Source organism: Callorhinus ursinus, unplaced genomic scaffold, assembly GCF_003265705.2.
Source record: "Callorhinus ursinus isolate GAN/ISIS: 27379988/994484 unplaced genomic scaffold, GSC_fseal_2.0 scaffold5, whole genome shotgun sequence".
Classification (NCBI taxonomy): Eukaryota; Metazoa; Chordata; class Mammalia; order Carnivora; family Otariidae; genus Callorhinus; species Callorhinus ursinus.
Genome location: NW_027397067.1, coordinates 23,919,463 through 23,946,826, shown reverse-complemented (window position 1 = coordinate 23,946,826; position 27,364 = coordinate 23,919,463). Strand labels below are relative to the sequence as shown.

The 27,364-nt window shown below is 36.5% G+C and overlaps 1 protein-coding gene across 14 annotated transcripts in view; it reads left to right on the top strand.

The window, feature by feature from the left end:
* STAU2 (staufen double-stranded RNA binding protein 2) overlaps nucleotides 1-27,364 on the top strand; it is a 305,526-nt gene that overhangs the window by 136,586 nt on the left and 141,576 nt on the right. For all 14 annotated transcript variants that reach the window (XM_025870733.2, XM_025870726.2, XM_025870734.2 and 11 more), the window contains 3 exons: nucleotides 537-674; nucleotides 8,329-8,460; nucleotides 20,285-20,345. In XM_025870733.2, coding sequence (XP_025726518.1) covers nucleotides 537-674; nucleotides 8,329-8,460; nucleotides 20,285-20,345 — 331 coding nt within the window. The remainder of the gene's footprint in view (nucleotides 1-536; nucleotides 675-8,328; nucleotides 8,461-20,284; nucleotides 20,346-27,364) is intronic.

Below are 27,364 nucleotides of genomic sequence, written 5' to 3'. Positions count from 1 at the left end.
GTGTGTGTGTGTGTGTGTGTGTGTGTGTGTGTGTGTGTGTGTGTGTGTGTGTGTGTGTGTGTGTTTAAGATTTTATTCATTTATTTGAGTGGGGGGGAAGAGAGATAACATGAGCATTGGGAGGGGGAGAGGGAGAGGGACAAGCAGACTCCCTACTGAGCGGGGAGCCCCATGAAGGGCTCGATCCCAAGACCCTGAGACTATGACCTGAGCCTAAGTCAGATAGGTGCCCCTCTTTTTGGTGTTTTTTGATGAACAGAAGTTGTGAAGCAACTCTGATATATTGAAGAGTTTAAAAGTAGACTTAACCCAATTTATCAGTAATACATTTGAGCCCTAAATCCCATAGAAGCCTTAGTTCAGATCTATTCTATGATTTACCTTTATAAATCCTAAATTTGACTCTCCAGTCACATTATCTTCTCCAGTTACGGTTTTGGGGTGCAGAGGATGAGGGGAGATCCACTGTTTCTCGAAGGATCCAATAACAAGTTTTACAAGCATGTTTTGAAATTTTTTCTTAAATTATCTTTTAGGCTGGACCAGAGTATGGTCAAGGAATGAACCCCATTAGCCGCCTGGCTCAAATTCAACAGGCCAAAAAGGAAAAAGAGCCAGATTATGTTCTGCTTTCAGAAAGAGGAATGCCTCGACGTCGGGAATTTGTGATGCAGGTATTTCTAGCATTTTATTAGAAAAAAAATTTTTTAACACTGAAAAGAAAATTAGAAAACCCCAGGTTGTAATAGAGGGAAAATGGGGGAAAGGCAAACTAGGAACTCCTAAGTTTCATTCCTTCCAGGCCCACCTACTAACTTGGTTGAAACATTCAGGTGTCAAGGACATGTTAGACAGTCTGGGTTTTTGAAGGGACTGTGAGTCCACACATGTTATTCACCACAGAGTTTATAGTTTAGAATGCCTATCTCTAACTTATGTTACAGTTTGCAGCCAGAGGCCGTTAACTACTGGGAAATAGGATACAGATGGAATTAGAGACATCATTTAGAAGATAGATGTCATAGATGGAATCAGGCCAAGAGCATGAGCTTTTGGGTTATCAGGAAAATTAGGAAAAGAAAGCTTACTTCCTGCCTAACGATGGTGAGGACTGAGGGACTCAGAATTGCTGAGAGATTTAGGCATCTAGAGGTTTTGAGGTTTCAGATTGAGGCACAATGCCTAAAATGCCGCCCTTTTAAAATTCTGCCTATTCATCTTCATTTGCCAACTCAAGCCCCAGTATTGAAGAAACCTTTAATTCTTATTATGTAAATTTCAAACATCTCCAAAGGTGGGTATACTTAATATTAGACTATTAAACAATAATATAATGGAATAGCAATGACATATGAGGAATATGCCCACCATCCAAACACAACAATTAAGATTTTTGCCACACTTGCTACAGCTGTCAGATTTTCTTTCCTCCTTCCCTCCCTCCTTTTCTTAAGTATTTCAGAGCTAATATCTAGTCACATACATTTCAGCCTACTTACTTAGCGTATATCACGAAAAAATATGGACGTTTTCCTTTATGTTCTTATATTAGGCATGATTCATATTCATTTAATGAATATTGATTTAATAATCATTTAATACCCAGTCCATATTTAAATTCTCCTTATTGTCCCAAAACTTTTTATTATAATTGGCTTGCCAAAGAAACTTTTCCCAGTCAGACCTGTGGATCTCACCTTTAATGTGATCCAGTTAAAATCCACAGATTTATTTATTAAGTGCTGACCATGTGGTGGACATTTTTGGCAGTAACACATAGTATCTCATACTGATTAACTTTTCATGCATATCTTTTTTTTTTTAAGATTTTATTTATTTATTTGAGAGAGGGAGAGAGAGCTGTGCACACAAGCCAGGGGAGGGGCAGAAAGGGAGGGAGAGGAAGAGGGAAGGAATCCCAAGCAGACTCAGTGCTGAGTGCGAATCCTGACGCAGGCCTCAGTCTCATGACCCTGAGATCATGACCTGAGCCAAAACCAAGAGTCAGTCACTTAACTGACTGAGCCACCCAGGCATGCATTTCTAAATTTTACCTTCTTTCCCAATTTATAATCTCTGCATTTCTTTATCTCACAGTACCCAATATAGTATATGTATATAGTAGTACCTTAAGAAACCTTGGGTGTATATTTGTTGCCTATCTGCCTGATTGAGAGCTAGTATGTTTGGCTTTGTTGGAGACGTAAACTTACAATGCAGTCAGATAAACCATGGTTGGGAACCTCGATATCCAAAAAGGGGGGAATACTTCTATGGCTAGTAAGCACATTATTATCTCCATGTCATTAGACCCAGAACAGTCTTACTCTAGTATTTTCACTTCGTAAAATACTTTACCATTTTTCCTTTTACATGCTTAGTAGAATTCTAGGAAGAATTCTAGGAAGTATCTTTTGAACTCCAAAACCTGAGGGGGGAAAAATCACCTAAATTTAGACCTGTATTAGGAATAAAAATTTTGACTTTATTAAACAGTTTTTTTTTTCCTGTGGAGTATAAAAAGGAATTTAGAATATCTTAGGCCAGCTTCCATTTTATGGGTATTCATAAACATTCTAGTCAAATGGGAACATTTGGCTGTGCTTTTAAATGTTTTCACACTGAATTCATATTGCTTTTCCCCCTTCTGGAATTCCCAGTGGATTCATTATAGTATTGCAGCAAGTTTATCAAAGTATAAACTTTGTATAAACTACTTAAGCAATGTTATCATTTGTTACAATTGAATGTGGAAATAAAAATATCTAGAGGTAATATGCTCATATTTATCTATCACCAAGAAAAATAATGGTAAGTTTGTATGTTATAAAGTGGATGCAGTTAACTTGTATTGATTACTAGACAAAAATCTCTGATGAGATTATTTGGGTATTTATTTTGAGAGCATATTTCTTAAAGCTTTTTATTTTTTTTTTAGAAAGGGGTATATTTTAATTTTTTGAAGAGAAAAAATGACAACTAAATTAAGTGTATATCACATATACACATTGTGTATAGCACATTCTATTAATTTTTCTACCAGTGATTAAAATCTTCAGGTTTTTAAAAATATATATAAAGCAAATTTCATCAGTTTTATTTATTACTTATTGAAAGATAATGAATTAAGTCTTTGGTGTATGCTAGTTTAGAACTTTTTTTTTAGCTTTTCTGAGGACTTGACTCCCTTAAGTGATTTGTTTAAAGATAAAAATATGGCAGTCTTAAAGTTATTGTATAGCAAAATAATTGAACTTCTTTGCAGACAAATTATCATTTTAATGTAAAAATATTATTTGTAATAGTTAAAAATTTTTTGAGTTTTCTAGGAAGATGCCTTATGAAGTTTATTTACATACATAATTGCTTTTATAATGATGTGATTTGAGTGCCCACTGTGTTTGTTAGCAGGGAATCAAAGTCCGTCAGCACAGTCATCTTTTCCAATACTAACAAATAAGTCTGGGATAAGTATCCGCAAACTGTTGAACCATGCCACCATAAAAACTTGTGAGAGGCAAGGGATGGGTGAGTGGCAAAAATGAATCTGGAAGCCCCTGTTCTAGCAGTCAAGTCTTCGAAGGTGGCAGAATAGGTCAAATGGAAAGCTGCAGATACAGATCCAACGTGAATGCTCTTGAGATGGGAACAGCCTTACCCAAGAGCAAGAGACTGGAGTCAAAGAGTATCAGGCCTGGGTAGATAAATGCGATTTAGAGATGAAGCAGTAAAAGAATTGAATGAGAGTGAGTGAGGTGTATATAGCATGTAAAAACAGATGAAACATTTTTTGCTGCTCAGGGGTCTTGCTTCCATTTACTTTGGCAAGTCTTTTGACCTGCAGAGCAGTAGAGGAAGCTTCTGACATAGCTGGCCTAATCTGTTAGCAAGCATTCCAGCAAAAACACAGGGGCTGGTGAAGCTGGGGAACAAATCAAACATTGGAAAAAATAACAGGTAGCAGAGGCCCGGCTTTAGCCGGGGACTCAAACACATTATACCTAGGGCCTGCTGTGTTCAGGTCAGGGCAGGCCAGCACAGATATGGGAAGTAGTGGGTGTTCACTCAGCTCCAGGGAACGACTGGACAGTGCTTGATCAGGACTTCTGAGTGAGGTCTATAGACTACTGCTGATATCATAATGCGATGGTTTCTAGTTTCAGAAGAAAAAGCAGTGAAATGTTTCAAAGACATTGCACAGGCTTGAAATATAACATTTGTGATAGTTGCTACAGAAATTCTATAACGAATACATTTTCAGTGTTTCATATGCTACAAGAACTATTAAAAAGGGGCACCTGGGTGGCTCAGTTGGTTAAGCGTCTGCCTTCAGCTCAGGTCATGATACCAGGGTCCTCGGATCAAGTCCCACATCAGGCTGCTCAGCAGAGAGCCTGCTTCTCCCTCTCCCTCTGCCTGCTGCTCCCCTTGCTTGTGTGCTCTCTGTATCTCTCTCTCTGTGTCAAATAAATAAATAAATAAATCTTTAAAAAATAAATAAAAATAAAAAAGCATAATTTATTTGTCATATAATTTGCACATTGTTTATATTTCAGTTTTTTTTTTCTAACCACTGTGTTTAGAAGTACTTCATTCACTGAAGCTTAAAAGTAGTGATAGAAATGCTAACCAAATAAAGTCTAAATACTGGTATAAGAATGAATGGCAAACAGCGCACAAGTCTGATATGTTCTAAGACACATGAAATAGCAAGTTATGCTTTCACCCAAAAGCCAAAAAAGAAAACTATGGATAGAAGTATCATGCTTTATCTCTGAAAACTGTATTTGGTAGTACCACATACTAATTCATTGCTAGTGCACAGTATATTGTAATTGTGAAATTTTATTAAAGCAGCATGAAGCTATTGAAGCCAATATTTTTCTAAACAAAGCACAGTGACATCTGGTAAAACATTCCAAATTTTCATATATAGTTGGCCTGTTCAGCTCTCTTGCTTTTTTTTTGTACTGGCTTTAAAAAAATAACATATAGGCATTCACTATATATTCTGGAATGTGAGTCTTTTTTAGTTACATGGCATTTCAAATATCTTTTCTTGTGTTGTGACTTTATTTTTTTTCCTGCAATTTTAGTGATGCTCTTTTGAGGAACAGAAGTAATTAACTTTAATGCAGCCAAATTCTTCCTCAAAAGGATTTTGGGTGGTCTTAGCACTTTGTACTTCAATGTAAATTTTGGAATCAGCTAGTGAAGTATTATAAAAACATGTGTGGGATTTTGATGGGAATTCATTGAATTTATAAGTCAATTTGAAGAGAACTGGTATCATTGATTTTCAGTACGAGTATGGCATTATCTCTATTTATTTATTATTTATTTTTTAAAAATTTTATTTCATTATCTCTATTAGGTCTATCTTAATTTTTCTCAGTGCTTATCATTTTCTATATAAAGTTCTTAACATCATAGGTATTTGATTTTCATTCCAATATCAGACCAGATCCACCGCGTTCAGGATGGGATGGCTGTAGACTTAGTATAAATGGTATCTTTTACTAATTTCCCACTTGATTGTTGATGGGATATAAAAATGCAGTTGGCTTTTGTATACTACTGTTTACAAAGAAAACTTAACACTCTTACAAATTCTTATAATTTATCTGTAGGTATTCTTAGATTTCCTATATAAATATCATATCTCCAGATAATGAGTTTGTTTTTATACTTCTAACTCTGTACCATATTTTTTCTTCCCCTATTGCTCTGTCTAGGATTTGTAGCAAAATGTTAAGTACTAGTAAAAATGGAGGGCATCCTTGTCTTGTTTCTAATTTCAAAATTTTAACATTAAGTATAACATTTGCTGAGGTTTGCTGTAGGTTTTTTGCAAAATGCCCTTTATCATACTAAGGAAGTTCCCTTTTTTCCCTTGTAGTTTACTAAGTTTTTATTATGAATGGATGTTGAGTTGTATCAAATGCTGTTGCTCCATTTATTGGGATGACTCTATGTTTTGTCTCCTCAACCTATTAATATAGCAGATTCTGTTGATTGATTTTGAGTTTCAAATGTTAGACCAGTCTTGCATTTCTGGGATAAACCTAACTTTGTCATGATTTTTCTTTTTATATATTGCTTTGTTCGGTTTGCTGTTACACAGTTTAAACTTTAGCAGTTATATTCATGAACAAAATTGGTCTGTAAATTTCCTTTCTTATACTGTTCTTGATGGATTTTGGAATGAAAGTGATACCTCACTGAATAATTGGGGGCTGATTTCTCTTTTTCTATTCTTAGATGAATTTTTGTAAGGTTAGCATGATTCTTCCTTAAATATTAGGTAGAACTTGCTGGAGAAGCTCTCTGGAGTTTCTTTGTGGAAAAGGTTTTAATTATTCTAATTTTTTTTTTTAGTAGTTATAGAGCTGTACAGTTCGGAGTTTATTCTGTGCCAGTTTTGGTAACTTGTATTGTTGAGGAATTTTTCTACTTTATTTAAATATTCAAAAATTTTTAGCTAAAATACTCAACATCCCTTATTATTTTTTATTTTTTTATTTTATTTTTTAAAAGATTTTATTTGAGAGAGAGAGAATGAGAGAGAGAAAGCACATGAGAGGGGGGAGGGTCAGAGGGAGAAGCAGACTCCCTGCTCAGCAGGGAGCCGATGTGGGACTCGATCCAGGGACTCCAGGATCATGACCTGAGCCGAAGGCAGTCGCTTAACCAACTGAGCCACACAGATGCCCCAACATCCCTTACTATTTTTTAAAGCTTTTATTTGTTTGACACAGAGAGAGAGAGAACACAAGCAGGGGGATCAGGAGAGGGAAAAGCAGACTCCCCGCTGAGAAGGGAGCTGGATGTGGTACTCAACCCCAGGATCCTGTGATCGGGACCTGAGCCAAAGGCAGATACTTAACCAGCTGAACCACCCAGATGCCCCTAGCCCTTATTATTTTTTAATTCTACAGAAGATATAGTAATCTCCCATTTTCATTCTTATTTGTGTCTTCTCTTACTTTTCCTTGATCAGTCTTAACCTTTGATTTATCATTTTATTAGTCTTTTCAGGGAACCAGCTTTTGACTTTTTGAAATTTTCTATTGTATTTTGTTTTCTGTTTCCTTAATTTCTGCCCTTGTCTTTATTCTATTTTCTTTGGATTCATTTTGCTCTAATAACTTCTTGAGCTGGATGTTTAACTCATTACATTCCTGCCATTCTCTAAGTTTTTATGGCTGTATATTTTCTTCTCGACCCTCCTTTAGCTGCATCCTTTAAATTTTGATATATTTCTGTTATTACTCACTTATAATATTTTCTAATTTTATTGGGGTTTCTTCTTTGCCTGTAGTTTATTCAGACTACATTGTTTAATTTATAAAGTTCTGATTATTTTCTTGTTTGCTGCTTTGATCGTTTACTGAGACCAATTCATAAAAAACAAATCCCACTGTAGTTGTGTATTTTTTATTTCTCCTTATAATGCTATACTTTCTGCTTTCTTTTTAAAGTTAAAAAAAATTTTTTATCTGGGGATGCGTGGGTAGCTCAGTCAGTTAAGTGTCTGCCTTTGGCTCAGATCATGGTCCCAGGGTCCTGGAATGGAGCCCCATGGCAGGCTCCCTGCTCAGCAGGAAGTCTGCTTCTCTCTCTGCCCAACCCCCCCACTCATGCTTGCACTCTTTCTCTAAAATAAATAGAATCTTTGAAAAATTTTTATTTATTTTTAAATTTTTTCCTTTTTTCAGTCTTTTAGTTTATTATATAAATAATACTAAATGTAGTCATAACCAACATAAACTCTGTTACAATGTGGGGAATTTTATTTTTCTGCTTATATAAATAATATTGTTTTAAAAAATCAAATAACAGAAATATGTAAGGAAGTAAAAATCATTTAAGATTCTGTCACCCTGAGATAAACCCCCATTGTCATTTTGAGGACCATATTGTCGTATTTTTCTCTACATATATTTTCACTTGTGTATATAACATTATGTAAATGGAATAGTATCTCTTTTTTTTTTAAGATTTTATTTATTTATTTGACAGAGAGAGACACGGCGAGGGAACACAAGCAGGGGGGAATGGGAGAGGGAGAAGCAGGCTTCCCGCCGAGCAGGGATCCCGATGCAGGGCTCGATTCCAGGACCCTGGGATCATGACCTGAGCCAAAGGCAGACGCTTAACGACTGAGCCACCCAGGCGCCCCTGGAATAGTATCTTAATTGCTGTTTTCATTGTGGATGAAACTTTATATTTTTGAATGCTAGAGAGCATAACACATTGTTTTATGGTGTTAAAGAGTTCCTGTTTACCAAAGCAGTTATCATCACTTTCTTACTTTAATCTTACCAGGTCAAAGTAGGCAATGAAGTTGCTACTGGAACAGGACCTAACAAAAAGATAGCCAAAAAAAATGCTGCAGAAGCAATGCTGTTACAGCTTGGTTATAAAGCATCCACTAGTCTTCAAGATCAACTTGACAAGGTGAGAGCTCCATTTACATATACATATGCCTCTCCTGCCAGAATATCAAGTGATGAACAAATCCTACTCCAGTGTTTTTGACTCTAAGTAATGTCTTAACTACTTTTAAAGTAGAAGTCAATGTTCCCCCCAACCCCCGTCCCAGGGCAGTATTCTGTATCTTTAAAGACAGATTCTCCAGGTACAAAATAACATCTGTTTATGGGGCCAAGATGAAATATTAATCATAATCTTACAGTTGGCAAATACTAAAAAATTGTATCATTGTATTTATTTTATATAATACCAATTGAATAATTTTTAGTTTATTGACTTGTGGTTTTTGCCATTTGGCCACAGTTTTAATTTGTGTTTTTTAAAGAACAGAGTTTGTTAGCCTTTTTTTCTGGAATACAGCTGAAAACACTGGAAATAAAGATCCTGAGTTATCCCTTTAGGGCAGGAACTATATTGGACAGGCGCTCTATAAACTAATTTTTCTATTTACTTTAAATTTAAAGGTAAACTCAGAGGGTGTTTATTTTCTGCCAAGACTTATGTTCATGGTCCCCTATTTCTTCTGCAGCAGTTAATGACATCATTAACACCTACCTCTGTTGCAGGAGAAGCAGAGAACCCCAAATTCAGCACCTGGCAGATAACTTAGCAGGAACTAGTTTAATTCCATTTTGTATTATCATTTTATCTATGCACATGTAGAAATTATTTTTATTAAACATTTTATTAAATGGAAATTCATAAAACAGGCTTAATAATTATTTCTATCAAAAACAATATGCCTTTTTTTCCCATGCCATTTTCTCACATAAGGATTGTGTTTTAGAGATGTTTTCAATTTCTGCAGGAGAACACATTTCTGAAATTTGTAGTAAAAACAAAATCATCTGTTAAAAAACATTTTCTTTTTAAGACAGCTGTGAATATCTAGGCAATTATTTTTAGTGATTAAGAATTATTTGTCTGTGTGGTATTGCTAGAGATTTCAATTCTGTTTTTATAACCTGGCTAGTCAATGCTTTTTCTTCTTTTAAAAGTATTTGTAACATGAAACCTAACATGTGTTCAAGATTCTGTAGTTCTTATATTGTGTATATGTTGTTTTAACTTAACACATTTATATTGACTTAAAACTGGTGAGTGATTTATAAAAATATGTCAAAGTAAATCTCCTCATAGACATGTATTTGTATGTTAAGTGAAAATAGAACAAAAAGCATTGATTTTGTTAATACGAAAAACATTTTTTTTTATACCCCCTGTATTATTGTTCAGGGTTCTCCAGAGAAACAGTCCAGCAGGATGTATATGTGTGTGTGTGTATGTATTTGTATGTGTGTATGTATATATACACATTCATACATCACTCACAGAGACTTATTTTGAGGAACTGGACTATGCAGTTGTAGAGGCTTGGCTAGTCCAAAATCTGAGGGAGAAGCCAGCACGCTGGAGAATCAGGAGTTAGGTGTGAGTCCAGAAGCTTTCTGCTGAGTTCCCTCTTGCTTCAGGAGAGGTCAACCTTTTCTTCTAGGTGGGTCTTCAACTGATTAGGCCCACCCACATTATGGAGAGGAATCTGCTTTACCCAGAGTTCAGTGATAAATGTAAATCTCTTCCAAAAACACCCTCACAGAACACCCAGAATAATGTTTGATCAAATATCTAGTCACCATGGTCCAGACAATGACACATAAAATTTACCATTGCACCCACTAAATGCCAAACACTTAAACTGAAGATAACAAGATGACTGAAACTTGGTCCCTACACTCGAAAAACTAACCCTTAAGTGTTAACAGTGAGGAGCTTTAATCATATAACAAACATTATAGTACCCTAGAACCTAGAGAATATGAAGATGAATCTGGAAAGTCATGAATAGCTGGGACCATGGTTTTTATGTGAATTAAGGAGCTTGAGGAATTACTAATTTAAGATTTGAACATGAAAGTGATATGATCTGGTGTGCATTCTTCGAAAGACAATCCTGTAAGTAACATAGGGAGTGTATTTGAGCAGGACGAGTCTGAAGGCTGAGAGGCCAGGTGGGCTAGCAGAGCTCTTCAGGTAAAAGATGCTGAGGGTCTGAACTCAGGCAGTGGTGGCAGAGAAGAGAGGGGAAAGATACCTGAGGTATTTCTGAAGTGTACGTGATAAGCTTTCAGTAGCAGATAATGTGCATGGGGGAGACGGGAGGGAGGAGGAAAGAAAACCTGTAAACAGGAAGAGACAGTGACTTTAAGAAGTAGGTAGCAGTCATATGCTGCAGGGAGATCGGGAGAAAGACTGAATACACTGATTTGTCAATAAGAAAAATCTGTGATGAATGAAGCAAAAGCAGTTTAAAAACTTACAAAAGCATGTTTTTAAAAAGTTTTTTTTTAATAAACAAGATATGTACATGGCTGAAAGAATTCATAGCATGGAAGAGTGAACAGTGAGAAAAAGTCTTACTTCAACTCTGAGACCCTTGGTCTCTTAGTCTCTCTTTTGAGTAGCATCTCCCACAATGAGTTAATAGTTGTACAGCATTTAGAATACTGTCAAATATAGTGAATATTATGTAAGAATTTGATAAATAGAAATAAATATCTTTACGGAGATATTCTGTGTGTATATACTAATATATCCCCATTTTATAAAAAATTCAGATTTATCGAGGTGCAGTTCAGTGAATTTTGACATGTGTGTTTATATGTGTGTATACATTCATTAACTACCACCACAATTAAGATGTATAATATTTCTGTTCCCCCAAAAAAGTTCCCATTTGTAGTTAATCTCTTCCCCTCTCCTTAGCCCCTGGCAAGCCCTGATTTGATTTCTCTTTCTATAATTTTGCCTTTCCAGAATGTCATATAAATTGGATCATACATTAGGAAGCCTTTTGTGTCTGGCTTCATAATGCTGAGATTCATCTGCGTTGTTGGATTTATCATTAGTTCTTTTTTATTGTCTCTTATTGTTTTAGTCTTCACCGACATTTGGGCTCTTTCTAGTTTGAGGCTATTATAAATTAAGTGGCTGTAAACATTCATATGTAAGTCTTTATATGCACATATTTCTCTAGTATATTCTTTATGTCCATATTTGTATAATAAGCACATGTGTAACTTTGTTAGGAAACTGTGAAGATGTTTTCCAGAGAGGCTGTACTAATTTGTATTCCCACTAGGAGTGTTTGAGAGCTCCAATTACTTTACATCTTTTCCAGCTCTTGGTATTGTTGGTTTTGATAGTTTTGATTATACTAGTAGGTATATAATGTTATCTCACTAGAATTTAATTTGCATTTCCCCAATAACTGATAATGTTGAATATCTTATCATATGTTTATTTACCATTCATATCTCTTCCCTGAAATGCCTGTTCGAAGTTTTGTCTTTTTAAAAATTGAATAGGTTGCTTTCTTATTGAGTAGTTGTAAGAGTTCTTTACATATTTTGGACACAAATTCGTTATCAGGTAAAGAACTCCCCTGCCTTCTCCTTCCCTTCCTTCCTGACTTCTCCTTTCTTCCTTTTCCACATAGGTTATCCAGTTCTATCGTCTGTTTAAAAGATTAATGCTTTTCCATTGAATTCTTCTAGCACATTTGTTGAAAATCAGTTGACCACATATTTGTGGGTCTGTTTCTAGATTCTCTGTTCTGTTCTATTAATCCATATGTCTATCCTGAAGCTATTACAAGTATGTATAGACTGTAGCTTTTTAAGTAAGGTTGAAATCCGATAAAGAACTCTGTCTTTGTTCTGTTTGTTTGTTTGTTTGTTTATTGGCTAGTCTGGAGCCTTTGCATTTCGATAGAAATTTTAGAATCAGTCTCTATCAAGAAAAAGAAGCCAATTGGGAAGTTTTCTTTAGGACTGTGCCGACTATATATATCAGTTTCACGTAAATCAGTATCTTAATATGGAGTCTTTCAGTCTGTGAACAAGATCTAGCTCTCCATTTATTTAGGTTTTTAGAAATATCTCACAGCAATGTTTTGTACTTTTTCATAGAAATATTTTACAGTTTTCATGTTTATCCCTAAGTGCTTCATGTTTTTGGATATATTATTAATGGCATTTTTTTTAATGGTTTTGGTTTTTAAACCAGTGGCTGTACCATTCAATTTCCAGTTCTTTTCTATTGTATAGAAATACAGTTGGTTTTTTATATTGACCTTGTACTCTGCGACCTAGCTAAGCTGAGTTATAATAAGCTGTGTGGGATTTTCTGCATTGATGACCTTGTTGTCTATGAATAAAGACAGTTTTATTTCTTCCTTTCTAATCTGTATGCTTTTATCTACTTGTCTTGCTTTATTGCTCCGAATAGAGCATCTGGTACAGTGGTGAACAGAAGTGGTTGATTGTTGAATTGGAAAGCAGATATCCTTAGCTCACTCCTCATCTTTAAAGGAAAGTCAGTCTTTCACCATTATAAATACCACGATGATTGTAGGGTTTTTTTTCATAGATACTCTATATGAGATTGATATTTCCTTGTATTCCTGCTTTATTAAGAGATTGGTTTTTTTACTTAATTATCAGTACAATTTTAATTTTACCAAATGTTTTCTCTACATCTGTTGATATGTCATATAATTTTTCTGTTTAGTTTGTTGTAATGGTGAATTTCACTGATGGAGTTTTAAAATTTATGTAATATGTAAATAACAAAAAAAAATAAATTTTAACCATTTTTAGGTGAACATTTCAGTGGCATTAACTACATTCACAATGTTGTACGGCCATCACTGCTATCTACTTCCAGAATGTTTTCATCATCCCAAATAGAAACTGTACACCATTAAACACCAACTCCTCGTTCTTCCCTCTACTCAGCCCCTGGTAATCTCTGTTCTACTTTCTGTGTCTCTGAATTTGCCTTTTCTAGGAACCTTCTGTAAGTGGAATCATACAATATTTGTCCTTTTTTGTTGGGCTTATTTCATTTAGCATGTTTTCAAGGTTCATCCATGTTGTAGTATTTATAAGAATTTCATTCTGTTTAAAGCCTGAATAATATTCTATTGTGTGGATATATCACATTTTATTTATCCATTCATCTGTTGATGGGCATTTGGGTTATTTTCAACTTCTGGCTATTGTGAGTGATGCTGCTATGAACATTGGTGTATCTACTTTCAATGTTTGGAGTATATACTTAGAAGTGGAATTATTCAGTCATATGGTGATTCTACATTTTATATTTTGAGGAATTACCAAATTGTTTTCTGTAGTAGCTGTACCATTTTATATTCTCACCAGCAATGTATAAGGGTGCTAATTTCTCTACATCCTTGCTAACACTTAGGGGGTGTGTGTGTGTGTGAGAGTGTCTGTGTGTGTGTGTGTGTGTGTGTGTGTGTGTGTGTATAGGTGTTTGTGTTTGTTTTGTCTTGTTTTTTAAATAGTAGCCATCCTAATGGATGTCAAGTGGCATTGATTGCTTTTTGAATGTTGAATTAAGCTTATCTGACTAGCATAAACCCCAATTGATCGTGATGTATATATTTTTATATTTTTTATGTATTTCTGGAATAGATGTGCTAATATTTTTAAAAGATTTTATGGCTACATGTATAAGAGTTACTGATCTATATTTTTTTTTTGTTGTTGTAATATTATTGTCAGGTTTTAGCATCAGCATCAGGGTAATGCTCCTCCTATAGTAATTTTGGAAGTTTGGAAGAGTTTGGTAATCTATCTTCCTTAATTTTTGGGTGGAATTTACCAGTGGAGCCATCTGGGGAAGATTTTTTCTTGTGGGAAGGTTTTACCTATGAACTGAGTTTTAAAAAATAGAAATAGGGCTACTCAGGCTATCTACTTCTGCTTGAATGAACTTTGGCAGTTTGAATCTTTCAAGGAGTTTGTCCATTTCTTCTAAGTGGTTGAATTTATTGGTATAGAATTGTTCACAACATTCCCTTGTTATCCTTCTAATAGCTGCAGCATCTGTAGTGATATTCCCTCTCTCATTCCTGCTCTTTTATTTTTTATTTTTTTAATGTAGTGTTCCATGATTCATTTTTTGCGTATAACACCCAGTGCTCCATTCAGTACATGCCCTCTTTAATACCCATCACCAGGCTAACCCATCCCTCCACCCCCTCCCCTCTAGAACCCGCAGTTTGTTTCTCAGAGTCCATAGTCTCTCATGGTTCATCTCCCCCTCTGATTTACCCCCCTTCATTTTTCCCTTCCTGCTTTTTTTTTCTTAACATATAATGTATTATTTGTTTCAGAGGTACCGGTCTGTGATCATCAGTCTTACACAATTCACAGCGATCACCATAGCGCATACACTTCCCAGTATGCATCACCTAGTCACCCCGTACCTCCCACCCCCGCCACTCCAGCAACCCTCAGTTTGTTTCCTGAAATTAAGAATTCCTCATATCAGTGAGATCATATGATACTTGTCTTTCTCTGATTGATTTATATCGCTTAACATAATACCTCTAGTTCCATCCACGTCATTGCAAATGGCAAGATTTCATATTTTTGATGGCTGCATAATATTCCACTGTGTGTGTGTGTGTGTGTGTGTGTGTGTGTGTATGACATCTTCTTTATCCATTCATCTGTCAGTAGACATCTGGGCTCTTTCCATAGTTTGGCTATTGTGGACATTGCTGCTATAAACATTGGGATGCACGTGCCCCTTCAGATCACTACATTTGTATCTTTGGGGTAAATACCTAGGAGTGCAATTGCTGGATCGTATGGTAGCTCTATTTTCAACTTTTTGAGGCATCTCCATACTGTTTTCCAGAGTGGCTGCACCACCTTGCATTCCCACCAACAGTGTAGGAGGGTTCCCCTTTCTCCGCATCCCCGCCAACATCTGTCGTTTCCTGACTTGTTAATTTTAGCCATTCTGACTGGCGTGAGGTGGTATCTCATTGAGGTTTTGATTTGGATTTCCCTGATGCCGAGCGATGTTGAGCATTTTTTCATGTGTCTGTTGGCCATTTGGATGTCTTCTTTGGAAAAATGTCTGTTCATGTCTTATGCCCATTTCTTGATTGGATTATTTGTTCTCTGGGTGTTGAGTTTGATAAGTTCTTTATAGATTTTGGATACTAGCCCTTTATCTGATATGTCATTTGCAAATAATCTTCTCCCATTTTGTCAATTGTCTTTTGGTTCATTCCTGCTATTGGTAATTAATTGGGGTGAGGTGTATCTGTATGCTCTGTAGTCAGCTCTTGTGCTTATTACTTGATCATAAGAGTGTGGTGGGTGTAGGGACATAGTTCTTGATTTTCTTGCCCAGACTCATTCTCAAGCTGACTGTGTGCCTGGGTCTCAGAGGTGGGTTTTTATCAATGTTTCTGCCTCCTTCCTCATGGCAGCCAAACTTTACTTTGGATCTGTGGGTGCTCCTGGGTGCAAGAGAGTTTCCTGCCTCCTTGTCAGCATTTTCAGACCTCTGCTTTATACTGGTGCAGGGCCTTGCTTTCAGGAGTGTTTTCTACCCCTTTATTCCAGGGGTAGGTAGCTTTTGCTTCTACTAAGCAATGAGTCTTTGCCTAAGCTTCTGGGGCAATAGAATCTCTTATCTCTACCCCAGAGGCAGCTGGTATTTGTTTCTCCCCTTTCTCTAGTGGCTTAAGCTTTTTGCTTTGTATGAGAGAAAAGTCTAGAGAAGTGTGTAAAAGTTCCATGCTTTCCTCTCAGTGGCAGACATTCACCAGCTGCATACCTGCTCCACTGAGTGAGGCTGTCTCTGGTTTCTAGTTGTACCTCTGCTTGGTTGTCCTCCTGAGTACTCAGGTGAGGTCCATGGAAAAGAGCTTCTGCTTTGAGATCCTAGTTTTTCTAAATTGTTGTGTTTGCCTACACTCAATCTTTTAGAATTTATTGGCATTTCTCTCTCTCTCTCTCTCTCTCTTTTTTTTTAGATTTTATTTATTTATTTGAGAGTTAGTTGGGGAGAGAGGCAGAGGAAGTGGACTTCCCACTGAGCAAGGAGCCTAATGTGGGTCTTGATCCCAGGATCCTGAGATCATGACCTGAGCTGAAGACAGATGTTTAACTGACTGAGCCACCCAGGTGCCCCATAGAATTTATTGGCATTTCATCTACTTTCTTCTCACCTGCATTTATAGCATTCATCTCTTCTTCTTCGCTCTGCCAGTGTTGAGACACTTTGTGAGCCCTGCCTCTCCATGGAGGGGTTTGTCACTATCTAGAATTCATTTCTCTTGTTTGCTTTACAATCTCAGATCTCTGATGGATTCAAGAGAAGTTATGATTTTTTACATTCTGTGGTGCTTTCTCATTGATACATTTCTGCATTCTAAGAAAAAGTGGAACATTCTTTTCACCTTTTTAAAATACAGTTCTTACATCTTGATTTTCCTTTTCACTCATACGTTGGGGTTTCACTTACATCATGGAGTTTGTTCTATATCAAGACATAACTGGTGGGGCGCTTTGGTGGCTCAGTCAGTTAAGTGTCTGCCTTGGGCTCAGATCATGATCCCAGGGTCCTGGGATCGAGTCCTGCAATGGACTCCCTGCTCAGTGGGGAGTCTGCTTCTCCCTCTGCCCCTCCCCTCTGCTCAATCTCACTCTCTCTCTCTCTCTCAAATAACTAAATAAAATCTTAAAAAAAAAAGACATAACTGGCATGTGCTTCATTCTTTTTTTTTATATTTGATTATTATATTGGTCACACTGATACTGATATGTATAAAAGGTCAAGATTTATTCATGATTAATGGTATAAAGGTTTGGTTTATGATAAAATGCCCTGCTACTGGCCATTTCTGCTTCCTTTTTCCAGAGGCAACCTCTTGCCACCTGCTTCAGCTGTTTATTATTTTTCTATTGTCAGTCACTCATATTTCCATTTCTAGATTTTTCATTTTTAGATATTATCTGAGTTCTTGCTCTGAAAAATGAAGACTTAACTCTCATATACATACTCCACATGTACACTTCTCTACATCTCTGTAACTTATCCCCAAACTCTCTTACAAGTAAACATGTCATGTAATTTTTTAGTTCCTTTTTTAAATCTTTCTTGGAGCTCTTCATTCTTCCCTTCTAAGTTGGATTGATTGTTTGATCTGCAGAGCTAGTATTTTGGTTCTTCTCTTAACCATTATTTGGAAAATTTCTTTTGCTTCTCTCCCTTGTTGAGTTGCCTATTTTCTGGATGGTTTCCCTTGTTCTTGATTTGCTTCCTTGTTTAGATGGAGCACATACTTTAGTCAGCTTGCCTATAGAAGATACCTGGAGAGTAAATATTTGAGATCTTGTAGGTCTGAAATATCTCATATTTCCCACACACTTAATTGATAGTCTTTCTGAGATATAATTCTAAATTGGAAATAATTTTTTCACTGATTTCTTGAAGGCATTCCACCGATGTTTTCTACCTCCTACACCACTTTTGAAACTCCAGAGCCTTCTGATTCTTTAGCTTATATATGAAACTTTTATGTTTTTGCCCCTCTTGATGCTTTTCTGGCTTTTTCTTTTCCTAGGGGTTGTGAAATTCATGGATGATTGACTTGATATGTGTATTCTTTGGTAAATTGTGTTGGGCATTTGGATTTCAATACAGAAATTCATATACTTTAAAAGTGGGAAATTCTCATATTATTCCTTTGATAATTCCTCTCCCTCCATTTTTGCTATTGTTTCTTTCCGGGGTACCTGCTGGTCTTATGGATGATCTTCTGAGCTAGCCTATCTGCGTCCCTCCCTTCCTTCCTCCCTTTCTGCCTTCTTCTTTCCTTCTCTACCTTTGTTCCATTTTCTAGGGGATTTCTTTAACTGTGTCTTCCAGTCCTTTGAAATTATTTACTTTGGCTCTTGTATTTTTGACTTCCCAGAGCTCTTCCTCATTCTCAAAATATTCCTTTTTATAGCCTCTTATTCTTGTTTAGTGGGTATAATATTTCTCCTGTGGCTCTGAGAACTTTAAAAAACGTTAACCTTTTTTGGAAGTTTTATTCTGTTCCCTTTGTTGTCTTTGCCATTCCTTGTGGGTCAGAAGCCTGGCTTTTGTCTTCTGAGTCCAAATGAGGAGGTTCGTTGGGTGTCTTATCTTCCAGGATAAATTTGGACTCGCATCTCCTCATTTGCACTGTCGCCTATCAGTCCCACCCACAGCTGTGCCTGGTGTTCAGAGTCTCTCTGTTTTAGCCTTTCCTAAGAAGACACCTCTTAGGAAATCTGTCTTTTGGGGGTCAAAGAGGTGAGTTGGAGGTTTCATAGCACTTTGAAAGACTTCCAGAGCCATTCCAGGATTCATCTTTAGAAGTACCGAGTGTGTGTCTGATTCCTGAGGCTTTCTGGGGTTCTGGGGGCACAAACCAGTTTACTTTTTTGTAAGGTCTTTGTTGGCTTCTCACTCTTCAGACTCGTTTCAGCCTACTCACATCTGCTAGGTCAGTTACAACTTGTTTATCTGCTTTTCTGATTCCAGACTTTGATAGGGATATCTCTTCTGCTCTTGAGTCCTTCTATAATCTGTTTGGGGGTAGGTGGGCAGAAGAGAGGGAAGGAGAGTTTATGGATTACTGGGTTATCAATTTAGAGATGTTGGGGGGAGGAGAGATTACTCCTTCTGTTCACTCTGTCATGTTTAAGCAGAAACCTTACAATAACAGTTTTATTAGTGTTGAGGTAGAAATCAGAGAGGCTTGGGATTCAGTTGAATGTGAAAAATTAGACATAAGCCATATAATCTGATATTTAACTAACCTCGGTTATAAGTAGAATGAAAGGAGGAATGAAATGCTAAATTTATTACCAACCTCAACCGAGCCCTCACTTGCCTAAAAAATGTGCACTCTTCTAATCTGCCTGCTCTTCTTTTCCCTGATGTGACTTATTTCTCCCTTACTCCACTTTCCTCAAACTTCTAACGTCTTTTCATGGTGTGATCCCATCTTCACAGAGAATGTGTGCCTGGGGTCTCCACAGGGCTTCCATTGACACCCATCTGCATTTACGAGCACTTACTCCTCCTCTCTCCTTTCACAGTGGTACATTATTTGCTAGAATTATATTTTGTGTTTCTATCTGGAGTTTATTTATCCATTTGAACTTTGACATCTGATAATGTAAATATAAAATGCTGATTAGAATAGGAGATATGACTTTTTTTTCCCCCCGGAGTACTTTACATCAATAATACCAGCTCCACACAGAGAGAACATAACCAGTTAAAGTCACTTATTAATTTGACTAAAATACTTACTACTTCAAAATACCTTGGTTTCTCTAAATGTATTTTTATAAAAAACAGATCAAATCATCTGACAAAAGTCAGGATGTTTCAAGTTTTACTTAAAGTTTGGGCTTAGTTTTCCATTTTTTGTATATGTCATTAGCAGTATTTCATGACCCTTGTCATGGAACTTTTACAGAACAGACACAGTAATATTTCTGTTGTGAATTTGACCTTAGAAGCCATAAAACCCTTTGGGTCACATTAGCACTTGTGATGATTATTATTGTTTACTGTTTGAATAAGAATTGTTTACTTTTTAACCATCTAGATAGAGCCTGTGTTGTATATAATATATGTGTTGAATATGGGGCTTTCTTGATTACTTAAATTGTAAACTTAGATGAATGATAAAAGCAGAAGGAGACATAAGAATAGATTTGCATGTGGAAGAGGAAGAAATGATACTGTTCATATTAGTTACTTTTGTGTCCATGGTCCTGGGGTCAGAGAAGAAGAGAATAAGCAGACTAATCATGTGAGAGACTTTTGCCTTTGCTTAATTGATTAGTTAACTTTTTTTTCTTTTTGAATAAATCTGTTTATCTGGATTTAAACAATTGACTTAATCTTTCAGACAGGGGAAAACAAAGGATGGAGTGGTCCAAAGGCTGGGTTTCCTGAACCAACAAATAACAGTAAGTTTTCACTTTCATGTTGCCTACACTTTGTGTTCATCAGTGGTTCAGTGATTAGACTGGCACTGGATATTTATTGGATCTATTTGGGCCTGAGATGTGGGGGAGACAAGGAAGTCATGGTATTTGCTTTCCTGGAGCTGACGGAAGACATAAGCAGTCATATTCTTAGCATGGTTTAGTCATTGCAAACAGAGTACCATTTACTCCACATGGTGAGCATCTAATTTTTTAAAGCTGTTTTTGTTGTAACATTGTTATAATATAAAAGAATCAAGAAAGTAAAGCTACTATCTGTAAACCCGTTATACTCTAAAATCAGCTGTTTCAAGATGAAGAGAAGGAGACAAACCGTAAGAGACTTTTTTTTTTTTTAAGATTTTATTTATTTATTTATTTACTTGAGAGAGAGAGCAAGCGAGCATGAGCGGGGGAGAGGCAGAGGGAGAAGCAGGTTTCTCACTGAGCAGGGAACCCAATGCGGGACTCGATCCCAGGACCCCGGGATCATAACCTGTGCCAAAGGCAGACACTTAACTGACTGAGCCACCCAGGTGCCCCCATAAGAGACTCTTAATCATAGGAAACAAACTGAGGGTTGCTGGAGGGGAGGGAGGTGGAGGGATGGGGTAACTGGGTAATGGACATTAAGGAGGGCACAGGATGTAATGAGCAGTGGGTATTATATAAGACTGATGAATCACTGAATTCTACCTCTGAAACTAATAATGCACTGTATGTTAATTAATTGAATTTAAATAAAAAGATAAAATCAACTGTTTCACATTTCAGTTCTTTTTAGGTACACATTCATTTTTATATGATTATAATATAGATGAAAGTTTGTACTGTGTTATTTTCATTTAACACAGTAATAAGCATTTTTCACACTGTTCTGAATTGTTAAAATTTTTAATATTTTATTAAAATCACTAATTGAAATATGAGAAATATGAGCAATTTTATTCCAAATATAGTGTTATTGACACTTGAAAATCCCTTCAGTTTATTTCTTTTCTCAAAAGTACACGATCAAGCTGTTATGCATTGGAAGCACAGGCATCTTTCTCTAACTTCCTCCCACCTCTCCCAAAAAGTATCTGTTTTCCCTGACATGACCATTTTACTATAAATCAGTAAAACAGAAAAGCCAGTCAGTGAAGACCCTATGAAATGAAGTCCTCAGTGAAGCCAAATTTATCTCATTTCTAACTCTCTCTCTCTTCCTTATAACCTCTGGAAGTTGACTAAGCTTAAGTATGTAAATGGTCATAATGAAGAGTATTCTTTGATATTAACAGCTTATCTCTTGATGTATAATGAAATCAGTGACAAACTTTAATCAAAGCATGCTTATGAGAACTGAATTCTTGGATCATCAAAACTAGCTTCTTGAAAAGAATATTTCAGTGAGGTAATGGTATTCATGAGTTAACTTTATGGGAATAATTTAAATAATTTAATAGGACTCTGAGCCTTTGCTCTCTCTATATAAGAATGTTGAATGTGATAGGCTTAGCCCATAGCCCAAAGAAAAAAATGGAATCCAGTCAGGATTCTCAGAGAGTTTGTGTTTAATTCCTTTGATGTTTGAATATATAGGTTTATAATTACTTGGTAAGGCAATATAAGAAGCATTAAATTGATTTTAGTTTTTTGTAAAATACTTAGCACGGTACCTAGTAAGTACATAATGAATGTTGATTTTCTTCCATGCCTTCTCCCTCCCTTTTTAAACAAAAATTATATAATTCTATGTAGGCTTATCAAAAATTCCATTCTTACACTTTCATTTTTTTAAAATTTTTTTATAACATTTATTTGAGCAGAGAGGGAGAGAGCAGGGGGGAGGGGCAGAGGGAGCGAGAATTTCAAGCAGACTCCCCACTGAGTGTGGAGCCTGACATGGGGCTCCATCTCACGCCCCTGAGATCAGACCTGAGCTGAAACCAAGAGTTGGACTCTCAACTGACTATGCCACCCAGGTGCCCCCCATTCTTACACTTTTAATCTGTCAGCTGTGTTTTAATGTACCAGGTGACCACTGTATATGTATTTTAAATTTGAATAGTTACTTTGGGCACTAGATATTTTTTCAAAGAAAATAAACACTATGCTTTTGAGTATGGAAGTCAGGTAGTTTTAACATGAAATCACATTATAGATAACCTGCAAACTCTATCATTTAACATGATACTTTGCCTCTTAACTTTGATTTTGTTTTTTTTTTTAAACTTGCCAAGGGATTTTGGACCTTATTTGGCAGTAGGAGAAGAGATAGTACAAAGAGGCCAGTGAGTTTCAGTGATCAGAAATGTGTAAGAATGCATGAAAGATTTGCTTTAGACATAATGTTAGAAAGGATAAAGCCGTTTGGAGCCAGCTTAAAACTTAACCAAACTGTTAACACCTTAGAACTTCCTTCGGTCTCCAGTAGTTCAAATTGAGAATTGAAAGAAGGATACGATCCCTCAGCCTTTCCAGACTGTGAGAGGTGAGAAAGCCAATGCCTGGTTTCTTCCCTCTGAACACTGAGTGGTCTCTGCCTCGGGTTACCACAGAGGATGATGGCAACCCTGCTCTGAAATGTACCTGTTTTACTCCCTGATGGCTAGTTCTCTCTAGTGGCGCCCCAGTGTCCTCTGGAGCCAACTTGTAGCTACTTAAATACAACTTTAGCAAAAAGTTAGTTTCTTAGCAATTGATCATTTAGGCAATGAATCCATTACCTGAAAATTAAATTTGTATAGTATGGTAACATTTATGTTAAATTCTTTTCTACTTAATTCCTTAAGTTTGAAATTCTGCCCTAAGTGGTTTCTGTCCCATGAAGACTACCTGAGTTAAGAGTTTTGCAGGCAAAGATTAGAGTAGGCATCTCTTGGGATGGTGCACGTGGGGGAAGACGGGAATTTGAGGTTGCCCGTACCGGCGGCCCCGCTGACCTATTTTCTGACCTTGAGCAACTCATTTCACATCTTATGGTTCAGTGTGCTCTGTTAAGAGTCATGCATACCAGTTTATAATGCTGAGTATCTTTAATAATCTAACATTTGTACAATGACTAACCATCCTTGAATAACATCTGAAAAGGTAACGTACTGCTCTGTAAAATGCAGAATGTTATCATAAAGTGACTCTCTACATTTAAACTCTGTACTACTTTACAAATTATAGTTAGCTAACCATTATTTGGATAAATACTATGAAATTAACTTGGAACCATGGTGTACAAAAATTAAAAGTAGGGAATGCAGAATTGGAAAGGGGAAAGAAAATTTTAACCGAGCATAGCTAGCACCTAACTCTTAGTAGACAAAAAAAGTCAATGTACATGTGCATTTAATTTTTGAAGTGGAAGATATTTTTTTAAAGATTACAGTCATAAGAAACTGCTAACAATTACAACTAAAAAATGGTTTAAATGGTTTTGCAAGTGATTGTGATTGCATAGCCTGGCTCCTGGCTTGATTGCCTGCAGATTTAAAATATGGACTTAATTTTTGCATGCTTCTCAGGCTTTCTCCGTTGTACTGAATTGCAGTAAAAGGTAGACTGAGTGTTCTAAGTGTGTTTTTACCCTTTGAATCCCTGTCATAGTCATGTTTAAGTGTAAGAACACATAACTCTATGATGTGAGGTTTGTGTTAAATTTAGCATGGGGCAATTTTATGCTTGGCATACACATAAAAAGCTAGATTTTTACAGATGAATGACTAACAAGTTTTTTAAAAGATCATGCATTTTAAAGATCTACTGACGGCTCATGGAAAACTTTGTAAAATATTTAGATACAGTTCAGTTGATAATATCTTTTATTTTGTATTCACATTCCATGTTTCTTATTAATAGAGTGTTTTACTTAAAAACAGGTTCATTGTTTCTTAAAGGTGAACTCTAGCTTAATTCAAAATTGGACTAAGCTCAAAGGTATTCACTGGTATGTGCTGAATCCACCCACTAAAAGATTATTTGGAGGCATTTTTCACATAAATATTTTTCCGTTAACCTTTTAAAAAGTTTTATTTAGCCCCTGTGAAATATGCTGGCTCTTCTCGGTTCATTAGAGATGACCCAGGACAAATACTTTGGGGATGGGATAGAATTCTTATTGACCTTTTCAGTATCGTAGTTGACTTGCCAAAATTTTTGTCACTTTTCTGTTATATTCATGTATTGTTAAACTCTATACATCCTGAAACCAGGAGGCCAAATCATCCCAGTGACATGACTTAAGATAGATTGTAGGCTTGTTTCCCATATGCTGTCTACTGTATTTAGAACCTCTGCTTTTTTGTGTGTGGGTGTGGGTGAGGATTGTACGTTTAATTTTAAGATAACAGATTAATAGATTCTTTAAGCGTTTTGGGAGAGTTCCCTGAACAATTTACTTTTGTGCCTCCCATAAGAAAACCACTTTGTAATGAGACAATTTAGTTGAATTTAAATATTAAACTAAGTGATCAAGTTAATTATTTATTTAGACATAAATACTATGTTGGAAATCTAAGAGTGTAGCTGACTTGTAGCTATCTACTTTTAAAAGATTGTTAGGTTATTTGTGCCCCGGCTGATTATCTTTGAATGAAGTCCTACCCCATAAATAAAGGGCTGTTTGAAGCAGCTGGGGGCAGCAACACCTACACATCCTCATTGCCTGTGCTCTTGTACCTGCTGAGACTGCAGGTAGAAATGCTGGTCCTCCCCTGAGCAAGGGAAGGAAGATTCAAATGTTCCAGAAAGATTCTCTCCTCCTTTTACATTGGTGGCTATGTTAGACTTGCCTGAGTGGTGAGAAGCCTTTTTATTACTTGGACTGGGATTCTCTTGTCTTAGTCGTTGAGTCTAGAGAGATGAGAGGCAGCATTAAGCTTGCTTCTGTTACAGTCATACAAGTTGAGTTGTAGTTAAAGGCCCATTCATTTATGGAAGAAGAATCAGAAACTAGAATGTAAGTCTTTAATCAGATTAACATAGATAGTATATTTTTCTGAAATATTCTCAGGAAAGATTGAATTTAAAAACTGGATTGACTCATATTTTTAGACCAAAAAAAAGATTCAGATACATGGTTTTTAAAAAAGGAAGCCATATGAGCAATTTAAAGATGCATTTATTGATTGCAGTAGGAGAGTGTTTTTTGAGTGTAAGAGCAAAGAATGAAAGCATGAAGAAAAGAGATAAATGTAAGTACATAAAAACTAAAAGCGAATTCATGAAGCAGCATAAGAAAATAAAAAGGCGAATGAAAAACAGCATAAATTGCAGCATATACAGCATAAATTGCAGCATATATAGCAACAGGATAAATAAACACAAAGGCACAAATAGATTAATAATAATAAAAGGTAAACATCCCAATAGAAAAATAGCCAAAGGACTTAAGGAGACATTTTAAAAGAACACATTAAATTATGAAAAATTGCTCAGTAATCCAGAAAGTGCAGATTAAAATAAATGTTACATAATTTCTGATCCATAAAAATTGGCAAGGATTTAAGAATGATAAATCCAAATGTTCGGGCAACAGGCACTCAGATACTGCTGTTAGGATTGTAAATTAGCATGGACTTTCGGGAAGCAGTAAGAATCCAAAGCTTAGGCACTTTTCTTTCGAAATCTTAAGATAGGGAAAAATAGAGAAATTTTTTTCCATAATAAACATACACTGGTTTTATAATCAGAAAAAAAAAGTGTTTTAAAGATTTTATTTATTTAAAAAAAAAGATTTTATTTATTTATATGACACAGAGAGAGAGAGAGAGCACAGGCAGGGGGAGCGGCAGGCAGAGGGAGAAGCGGGCTCTCTGCTGAATAAGGAGCCTGACGCGGTACTCGATCCCAGGACCCTGGGGTCATGACCTGAGCCAAAGGCAGATGCTTAACTGACTGAACCACCCAGGCACCCCCCAAAACAAGTACATTTAAAATACTCATGGGGTGAGGCACCTGGGTGGCTGGGCATCTGCCTTCAGCTCAGGTCATGATCTCCAGGTCCTGGGATGGAGCCCCATGTTGGACTCCCAGCTCAGTGGGGAATCTGCCTCTCCCCCTGCTTGTGTTCTCTCTGTCTCAAATGAATAAAGAAAATCTTAAACAAAACAAAACAAAACACTCACTCACGGGGCACCTGGGTGGCTCAGTCAGTTAAGCATTTGACTTAGGCTCCGGTCATGATCTCAGGGTCCTGGGATCGAGCCCAATGCCAGGCTCTGCATTTAGCGGAGAGTCAGCTTGGGGATTCTCTCTTCCTCTCCCTCTCTGCCCCACCCTCAAATAAATGAATTAATTATTTTTTTAAAGATTTTATTTGTTTATTTGATAGAGGGAGAGAGAGCACAGCAGGGGGAAGCAGCAGAGGGAGAAGCAGGCTCCCCGCCAAGCAGGGAGCCCGATGTGGGCCTTGATCCCAGGACCCTGAGATCATGACCTGAGCCAAAGGCAGACGATTAACTGACTGAGCCACCCAGGTGCCCTAAATGAATGAATTCTTAAAAACAAAAACAAACAAAGAGAAAAACAGTCACAAACTTTGGCCTGAGTTGTACAATTTGGCTGAATTTAAACACGTAGTATGTATTAAAGAGCTAGGGCAGCAGTTATCTATATACTGAAACCCACTTGGGGAAAATTTATGACTTTTTTTAATTTTTAATTTTAATATTTATTTATTTTTAAAGAGAGAGAAAAAGAGAGAGAGCAGTGGGGAGGGGCAGAGGGAGAGAGAGAATCTCAGGCAGACTCTGCCCAGTGTGGAGCCCAACACGGGACTCAGTCTCACAACTCTGAGATCATGACCTGAGCCAAAATCGAGTTGGACACTTAACCGACTCAGCCCAGATGCCCCTCTGACTTTTCTTTTTTTTAAAGAAGAAGAGAAAATGTATAATTTTCTAAAGTCTGAGTGAAATTTTAATTTTAGATATTTGTTCTGGAAATCTGAGATATATGCTCTTCTCGGAGCTCTGTGGCGATCGAAAGGTGTCTAAAACTATCATTTTCATAACTGGAAGAGAGCA